Source organism: Choloepus didactylus, chromosome 2, assembly GCF_015220235.1.
Source record: "Choloepus didactylus isolate mChoDid1 chromosome 2, mChoDid1.pri, whole genome shotgun sequence".
NCBI classification, from domain to species: Eukaryota; Metazoa; Chordata; class Mammalia; order Pilosa; family Megalonychidae; genus Choloepus; species Choloepus didactylus.
In genome coordinates this window covers 108,787,946-108,797,189 of record NC_051308.1, presented here as the reverse complement: position 1 = coordinate 108,797,189, position 9,244 = coordinate 108,787,946, and the positions used below count along the sequence as shown (strand labels likewise).

Below are 9,244 nucleotides of genomic sequence, written 5' to 3'. Positions count from 1 at the left end.
TTTGAGCAACAAAGAGGTTCTCTGGGGGAGACTCTTAGGCACAATCATAAGTAGGCTTAGCCTCTCCTTTGCAGTAACAAGCCTCATAAGGGCAAGTCCCAAGATCGAGGGCTCTGCATACCAAATTGTCAGTCCTCAGTATTTGTGAGAATATCAGTAACAACCCAAGTGGGGACGTCCCACATTTCCACATTTTCCCCAGCTCCTCAGGGGGGTCCTGCAAATATATTTTTATTCTCTGCCCAGACTACTTTGGGATGTATTGGGATGTATTCACACTAACTTGCACAAACCTACCAGATCTCACTTCCTATTCAGAGTTCCATACTGACCATACAAGTTAAATTATTTAGTGTGCTGTAGAAGAGACATATCCTGCACCAAATAAACATGTCTTCCCTTGGTCTCACACAGAAGTTGAAGTTTTAAAACACAGTCAATATCATTCTTTACCCTTTGGCCTGATTTGCCTTAGTCCTAACCAGGTCTGCTTCATTCATATCTCTAATAGAATTCTGGATTCTTTTTCAGCTTTTTTAACAGTTGCTGTATGTGCGAATACTGACATTCATAGCTGCTGAGCTCTAGCTCTGAGTATCAGGTGTCACACAGATACCCAAAGTTCCAGAGACTGACCAGGTTATATACAAAGGGATCAGCATCTCAGAATTTGGAGATAGCCATTACAATTCAGGAATAGATGTGACTGCTATAAGAGCTTACAATCTAGAGGCCATTACAATAAGCATTCCCCTGATAAGCTGTGCTCGAAGATTCAATTATCAGAGTTTACACATTGTAGTTAGTCCATATTGGCGTTATAATGTTTGTCTTTTTGTTTCTGGCATACTTCACTCAAAATGCTGTCCACAGGATCCATTCACCTTGTTGGGTGTCTCACAGCTTCACTCCTTCTTGCAGTTGCTCAATATTCTATTGTATGCACACACCACAGTTCACCATTCCGTTCCGCAGTCAATGTACCCTTAGGCCACCTCCACCCATTGCAAATCATAAATACTGCCTCCATAAACACCAGTGTGCAAATGTCAATTCATGTCTCTGCTCTCAGATCTTCCAAGTATATACCCCATAATGCAGGATCTTATGGCACCCACATACTTAGCTTTTTGTGGAACCACCCCACTGTCCCCCAGATAGGCTACACCATTCTACTCCCCCACCAACAGTAAATAGGTACATACCTCTCTCCAGAACCATTGTTTTTTGAGGGCTTATTCTGGCTAGTTCTACTTCTTAAATGAACTTATTTTACTGAATTCTTACAACAACCTTGTTATAACTGCCATTTTATAGATTGGAAAACTGAGACTCAGAGTGTCCCCTCTTTATTGGAAAAATGCTCCTTCCCCTAGGATTCTGGTGGGATTGTTAATCCCAGCCCCCCACTTATTCCTGGGCCATGGGTGTGGCGTGAGGCCCAGGCCTGGCCAATCATGTGGACCCCTTGCCCTGCCAACAGCAACTTGTCCAAGGATGGTGATGTCATGTAATACAAGCAGGAGAAAATTGAGTTCTTCTAGGATGTTGAGGTACAGACCCTGATAGTCCCTCTTCTTTGTAGATCTCAAGCTGTAACCATGTAAACTGGGGGTGTCAGAAGCCAATTTACCATGACTTGGATAAAGCTCTGCAACAGGATTGAATATGGCCAATGCCAAAGGAAACAGATGAGCAGAACCATAGATGAAGAGGGAGAGGTTGCTGAATTGTTTGAGACCCTGGATCTAGCCACCACTGAAGCTCAACCCAGCTGGAGCTTCCCAGAACATTAGGCATTAAATTCCATTTAGGTGTGTTTAAAAAAACAAAACAAAATGAAAAACTAAGTCTCAGAGAAACGAATAAACTTGTTCAAGATCACACAACTAGTACATGGCAAAACAAGGAATTTGAATTCCTCTTTTTCATTCCAACACCTGTGCTCATTTCACTCCGTCATGCCACGAGAGTGAAGAGAACATGGACAGGCCACCTAGGTAGAAGCTCCTGCTGCGTTCAACCAGGTGAACAATGAGGAGATGGTCTAGGGCAGTGGCCTGGGGAAGGAGAGGCATTTGAAAGAGATCATGAAGGAGTCTAAGAAGATGAGGTTTAAAGTGTGAGAGCTCAAGGAGATGGAGGGATTCAAGGGGCCTGGAAGAGCTAGGAGTCAGGGGCAGATGAGGTCTGTGGGAGGTTTCAACACAGAGAGGAAGAAGGATAGTAGCAGAGACGGCTTGTCTCTCCAACAGGCAGGAAGGGACCTCTCGCCAAGAGAGCTAGGCAGAAGACATGAGGACTGCCAATTTAGTGGGTTTAGCCCTTGATCTGGGGGCTTTCCCTTGTGAGGCTAATTACTGTAAGGGAGCGGCTAAGCCTACTTATAATTGTGCCTAAAAGCCTTCCCCAGAGAACCTCTCCATTGCTCAGATGTGGCCTCTCTCTCTAAGCCCACTCGACAGGTGAACTCACTGCCCTCCCCTCTACGTGAGACACGTGGGATGTGACTCCCAAGGGTGTAAATCTCCCTTGCAATGTGGGAAATGACTCCTGGAGATGAGCCTGGACCCAGCACTGTGGGATTGAGAGGATATTCTTGACCGAAATGGGGAAGAGAGATGAAACAAAATAAGGTTCCAGTGGCTGAGAGGTTTCAAATGGAGTGAGAGGTCACTCTGTGGGGGGGTAGTCTTATGCGCTACATAGATATCACCTTTTAGTTTTCGTGTGTTGGAATGGCTAGGGGGAAATACCTGAAGCTGTCAAACTGCAACACAGTAGCCTTGATTCTTGAAGGCGATTGTATAACTATGCAGTTTGCACAGCATGACCTTGTGATGTGAAAACCTTGTGGTTCACATTCCCTTTATCCAGTGTATGGACAGATGAGTGGAAAAATGGGGACAAAAATTAGACGAAGAATAGGGTGGGATGGAAAGATTTGTGTTTTTTTTTTGCTTTCATTTTTAATTTGGAGTAAGGAAAAGTTTCAAAAATTGATTCTGGTGATGAAAGCACAACTGTATGATGGTACTGTGAATAATTGATTTACACTGTGGATGACTGTAGGGTGTGTGAATATATCTCAATAAAACTATTTAAAAAAGTAAATGAACAATGGGAGGGAGGAGGGGAATGGGATATTTTGGATGTTCTTTTTTATTTTAATTTTAATTTTTTTCTTTTTGGAGTAATGAAAATGTTCAAAGATTGGTTGTGGTGATGGATGCACAACTACATGATACTGTGAACAACTGATTGTACACTTTGAATAACTGTATGTTATGTGACTATATCTCAATAAAATTGCATTGAAAAAAAAGAGAGCGAGACCTAGGCAGAAGCAAGGGCCAGCTTATGGGCACTGATGAGCTCATCTGGGGTTGTGTGGGAGGCCAAGGCCAGGCCACGAGTCACCTAGGCATTGGGGCTGGAGGAGAAAAGGAACAATTGGAGAACGAGAAGGAGCTGTGTCACCATCACAGGAAATGTGGGAGGAGAAGATGGGGCTCAGTTCCTCAGTGCCCCGCGGAGAGGTCAGGAGGAGGAAGAGGAGGCCCTGGTGACCTCGGAAGCCAGAGCAGGGAACCAAGGAGGTTGGAGAAGAGGGAGAGGAGGTGATGCTCATGGATTCAGCAGTAAGGGAAGTGGTGTTGGTTAGAAGAATGAGGGAAAGAGTTGTTTTCTCAATCATATAACTCAAATCCACATTTCTGAACCATCAACTCTTTCCCACATGACATTTCAAAGGCAAGGTTGAACTCAGGTGACTTATCTACTCCCCTTCCCACTGAACCAGAAACAGGCTTTATTTTTTTTAAAACATTTTAATAAAATTAACAAATAAATATTCTAAACTATATAGGCTACAGGAACAAAGAGTGGAAGCCAGAGGGCCAGTCTTTTCTACTCTGGCCCTTAAGCCCTCCAGCAGAGACTCTGGTTTGGGGGTGGGGTTGACTTGGGGAAGGGGGGCAGTGATTCCGGAATGGGTAATCTGGGCTCTTGCAATCCATCCCTCTTTGGTGGTGTAGGGGAGGGGAAAAGGGGTCAGAAAAATATAAAGACCCTGCAGGAGGCCTCCCAGTGGATCCCAGAAGTGACCAGGGTAAGGGGAGAGCTAGTTTAGAAAGAGGGAATGGAAGGGAGAGGGTGGCCTACGGGGCAGTGAAGCAGGGTGATGGGCCTGGGCTGGATGCAGGCCTGGGCAGCTCTTGGATGCACGGCCACTCACTCTCGGACGTAGACCCTGGTGCACACCACGTCATCTGCCGTCATAGTCTGGAAGGAAGAAGTAGTTGTTAACTTGGGAGGCCCCTGGGGTCCTAAGGCTTTGGAGGAGGAAGGTTGAATGGAGATACTTTTCTTAGCTTCCAGGTCCTTCCTTCTTGGCCCAGGACCAGTAGGCAGGAGCTGGCCTGGGCATCACTGGAGGGAAGGTGGTAATAGAGTCCCAGGGACCCTTTCCACCTCCCCCCTCCTCAAGTCAGGAAGATCCCCTAGGAGAATTGCTGGGTCCCCTCAGTGCCTGCCCCTACTGACATGCAAGGTAGAATGTTCAGGATGGTTGGCACACAGTGTCCCGTTGCCAGCTCATAGGTGGGGAGCCTTTGTCCTCACAGAAGGGGCACCATTTCTAATTTGCGCACATGCACTGTGAGAGAAAAGGATGGCTTAGTCCTGCCCCTGTGGCCCCTATCAGGAAAGTGGGGAGACCAGCCATGGCTGTCACTGAACCTCCCGCACCTTGGATTTCCCAGCTCGTGACCCAAGGCAGGACCGGTTTTGCTCTTCGCTGGGAGGAGGCTTACCAGGATCAGCTCTCCGTCGTTGGTCAGCTCTCTGGTCCAGGAGGTCTTGGGGCCTTCTCCCTTCAGAAGCCTCTGCTCACAGACCAGTTTGTTCTCCCTCTCCCATTTCACCAGGCTCTGCAAAAGAGAGGTGGCTAAGTGAGCTAGGCCCCCTGCAGGGGCAATGCAGCAGCAGGGGAGAGGGCTGGATCCCCTACCTACCCCTTCCCAACTACCGAGGGACTCTTCCACTGGGAATGGAGAAAAGAATCTAGGAAAGACTGGACAATGGTGCCCTGAGAGGCAGAGCACTGGATGGCGAGACCCTGAGGGGCCCCTTCCTGGGCACTCACCTTACAGGGTCTGCCATCCACAGTCTGCTCCTCAAACTCTTCCCCAACCTTGAAGTTAATCTCCGTGGTACGCACGGTGGTGGATGTTTTGATGTAGAAAGTGTCTCCCTCCTGTTTGATCTCCACTGTTGGCTTGGACGCTGCAGCCACAGCGATCTTCCTCAGCATCACATTCACCCCTGCAGGGAGAGGGAGAGGCTCACCTTTGGGGGTGCTCTGAGCACCTGTTTCACACCTTCCCTGTGGGGACAGACAGTAAGTGGTTGGTGAGGGGAGGGGATCTGCCTGAGCATCCAGGAAAGTACCTCAGGGGAGACAGCAGGTGATGCAACCCTGAAGGATGATGGGGTTTAGGGTGGAGGGGCAGAGAGGCAGTGCTCTGCCCTCAGGAGTCCCTGCTCCTGGCTGTGGCCCCACCTTGATGAATCAGCAGGTCTATTGGGCTCCCCAAGTGTCAGCTCCTAGAGTTCCCGGGGGCAGCTTCTCCCCATGCCCCTCTTCTAACGAGTATACCGCTGCAGGCCTCATCTTGGCTGTGTTCACCTTATTGTCCACCCTGGCTTTGGAACCCCTGCTGGAATGGGCCCATCAGGGTCACGGTATCTTCACCCCTGCCCAGGTGCAGGGCAGACCCTCCCCGGCCAGGCCCCACCACTCATGTTCTGGGATATAGGAGTCACCTCTCTCTGCTCTATCTCCTCCCATCCCTATCCCATCTGGTGCTAGGAAGGCCTTCAATTGCCCAGTCTCTGCCCTAGTGAAAATGGGATTCTCAGCAAGGGAAGAGATGAGGCAGCTGTTTCCCTCTACCAAATGGCCAGCAGCCTGGGGAAACCAGAGGCTCTGGAGTAAGATCCTTTAGGTTGTGATTTCCACCTGGCTCAGTCCCTTTCCTGGCTGGGTAAGCTTGGGCAAATGGCTTAACTGTTCTGAGCCTCAGTTTCCTCTATTGTAAAATGGAAATGCTAACTTCTTCAAAAGCCATCAAATGAGATGATGTGTGTTTAGAAGGAGCTAGCACATGCGATGCCTGCACACCCTTAGTTCCTCAGGGGAACAGTTGCTGTTATTTTTACTGATGAGAGAGAAGGCGAGGAGAAAGCCAGAAAGGGGGCTCGGACAAAGGTCCCTGCATCAGATTCCCTGATCACCTGCCCTCCTGGAAGGCTCCTATGCCCATCTCCCCTCAAGGGGAGTCTCTCCTGCCCCAGAGAAGGGACAGAAGGGACGTTTCTCCCCCATTACCCTGATGTGTCCCCTCCTCCAGGGTCACCACCCCATCTCAAGTGGGTCAGGCCTTCTCATTCAGCCTCTGTGGATTTGGAGTCCTGTACTGTACCACCCCCCATATCCAGATTGGACCCCTTCCCTCTGCTCCCCAGGAGACAGGAGAGAGAACCCCTGTGGCGGACAGACCAGCAGGCAGGAAGGCACTTCTGGCCAGGGCCAGAGCCCAGGCCTCGGCTCCACATCCCTGTCTCACCAGGCAAGAGCCTGGCTTCTTGCCCTGAACTGGAGCAGAATCCTTCAAGGAAGCAACAGATGGGGAAGAAAGGGCCAAGCTGGGCTGGGCCCACACCTGGCCCTCCTCCAGACCCGAGTTCCTAGAGAAACACAAATCCTCTTCCCTCTCCATACTAAAGCAGGCCCTCTGCTCCAGACAGAGGGGAGGGGAAGAGGGCAGGAAGCCCTGCCCCTCCGGAGACCTAGGAGCCCTGCTTCTTGGCTGCTGATCTCTTGGGGCCAAGGAGAATGGACTCAGGTCCTCACTGACTTGGCAGAGGAGACATGTGCCAACCCATCTTCGTGGATGGAGGAACTTACTTCACTCTCTGCTACTACCTGAAAGCCCTTCCCGCATTTAACATCTGTCTTTCCTATTACCATAGCAGAATCTGCTATGTGCCGCAACCATCACACTGGATGGGGTAAGTATCCTCCAAATAACTGAGCACTCCTAACCGGGAGAGGGGCTGGCCTGTGAATAAGGCACAGGGGATGAGAAGGCACTGAAGTTTCTGGGGAGGCAAGGCTGGGTTCAGCCGCATCCCTCCAACCAGCCCCTGATGCCTATGGAGCCTGGGGCAGTGGGGGTGCAAGGGGATCAGCTGACCTTGGCTGACTCAGGACTGTGTTTGTCTAAAGGGTCTGTTTTTAATCTGTCCCTCAGCAGGGCCCGAGGAGGAGGGCACGTGGCTCTGGGGGACCCTGCAGGGAGGACAAACAGACTGAAGACAGCCAACAGGATTGGGCTTTGGGTCTTACTCTCCAGCTGGGGCCTGGGGGTGTGCCAGGCCACAGCCTCATCCGCTGCAGAGAGGGACCAGAATCCAGAGAGGGGGGGAGGGGAGTGGCATCTAGGCTTTCGGAAGGGAAAACTTCTATCCTTTAGTCTTTAATTTCGGAAAGGGTAGAGCAAGAAAAACTGACATGATTGCAAGAAATATTGTGGTTAGATTGCAGAAAGGGCTCTTAACATCAAAGAATGATGGAAATTGCTACTCTTCCCACAGCATTTCCAGACCCTCCTCAGGTCTAGATTCACTCCCACAGCCCCCCCTGCCCCACAAAGTGTTACTCTCCCCAGCCCAACCTGGCCTCTCTGTTGGATCCAGAAATTGGTACTTTCCCAACTGCTGGGCCATCCTGGAGGCAGTCCAACCTCCATCCCAGAGCAGTTCCCCAAAGGTCATGAAGCCCTGACCGTCTCCCTGTCCCCTGCCCCTCCAGCCCAGTCCCAAGGCACTGCAGGAGGTGGGCAGGGAAAGCTTGCAGGGAAGGCTGGAAGAGCAGTCTGGGTTGGTTCAGTTTTCCCCTACCTCAGATCAACCCGGCCAGGCTGGGCCAGAGCCCTTCTCCGGGTGAGGGAGGAAGGAGGGAACCGGGATTTTCGCAAATAGGGGGTTGGGGTTTCACACGAAACCATTTGCTGAAATCCAAGAAAGTGATAATTATCCAGAGCGATTTTAGGACTCTGGAGCTGCTCGCTGTAGGAAAATATTCGTCTCACAGATGGGGGGTGGGGGGTGGGGGAGTGGGGGGGTGCGGGGCGGGAGCAGAATGAAAAGAGCTGAAGGGGGAATGGGGATCAGGGGGCGCTGAGGCAGCGAATCATCAAGTGGGTGGAGACCCGCTCGGAGGGGAATGAACTAGCCGGGTGGATTGGGTTACGTGGAGGGCAGGGGACGACGACACACGCGGACATGGGGAAGGAGGCTGGAATGCCTCTGAGGGGTTCAGCTGGGTAGGTACCCAGGCTCCCAGCCTGGATGCAGGGTTTGCGACTCTCGCAGCCAGCAGCTTCTGCACTGCGGAGAGTCAAGTGCTCTGGTCAGCCGGGCCAAGGCGCCGAAGCTAGCGCCGTCCCCCCACCCCCCGCCTCCCACCCCATCCCCCGCCGCCGCCACCACCCGGGAAACGACCTCGTGCTTCTGGTTCCTACTTGATTCACAGGCTACGAGTCACCTCAGGAGCTGGCACCCGTGGGCGCCCCGCGAGAGAAAAGCAGGATTTAGGCGTCCGGACCCAGCGCCGCGGGACCCAGGCGTCCGACACCTTTCCCTGGAGATGCAGGCGCCCTGCCTCCCACGCCCTAACTCCGGCCCCCTCCCGATCCGGCTCCCCTTTCTTTCTTGCCCCCACCTCGGAGGATTCTGGCGCCCCTCTCACCCCTCTCGGGCGCTCGGAAACCTCCTTACCTAGAGCTTTGAGCAAATCCTCGAAGTTTTCCGACTGGGTGATCTTCCAGTTGCCGGAGAAATTAGGCATGGTGGCGACGTGGATGAAGGTCTCCCGAGATCCCTCGGCTGGAGCACTGGACACAGAGTTCACTAGGCCGCCTTCGCCCGATCGCTAAACTCACGAATCAGGCAACGTGCCGGGGCAACCCCAAAGCCGTACTGGGCGCCCGCGCGGGTAGCTTTTATATCCGGCGCCGGGCCAGCCCCTATCCAGGAATGAAGTGGCTCCGCCTCGCGCTCCGCCCCTCACCCCACCTAGGGGACCCAGCTCCGGGGCCTTGCATTTCCACCCCCCACCCCGGCCTCTGGATCTAGCCCGGTGGGTGGGTTCAGGATGAGCTGCGGGCGGAGATAGCTT

The 9,244-nt window shown here is 51.9% G+C and overlaps 1 protein-coding gene across 1 annotated transcript; it reads right to left on the bottom strand.

The window, feature by feature from the left end:
- Window positions 1-3,873: 3,873 nt before the first annotated feature.
- On the bottom strand, window positions 3,874-9,021 carry CRABP2 (cellular retinoic acid binding protein 2). The gene is made up of 4 exons (XM_037813772.1): window positions 8,845-9,021; window positions 5,147-5,325; window positions 4,815-4,931; window positions 3,874-4,284 (listed from the first exon to the last, which is right to left on the bottom strand). Exons 1-4 carry the CDS (start codon window positions 8,912-8,914, stop codon window positions 4,234-4,236), a joined length of 417 nt encoding a protein of 138 aa, XP_037669700.1. The 5' UTR covers window positions 8,915-9,021; the 3' UTR covers window positions 3,874-4,233.
- Window positions 9,022-9,244: the final 223 nt, after the last annotated feature.

What these genes read in the sequence shown, in the direction of transcription:
- CRABP2 (XM_037813772.1), bottom strand. Translation starts at nt 8,914, where the DNA reads ATGCCTAATTTCTCCGGCAACTGGAAGATCACCCAGTCGGAAAACTTC. An exon ending in GGATTTGCTCAAAGCTCTAG is followed by an intron (nt 5,326 to 8,844) that starts GTAAGGAGGTTT and finishes CTCTCCCTGCAG; the next exon opens with GGGTGAATGTGATGCTGAGG. An exon ending in TGGATGGCAGACCCTGTAAG is followed by an intron (nt 4,932 to 5,146) that starts GTGAGTGCCCAG and finishes TCTCTTTTGCAG; the next exon opens with AGCCTGGTGAAATGGGAGAG.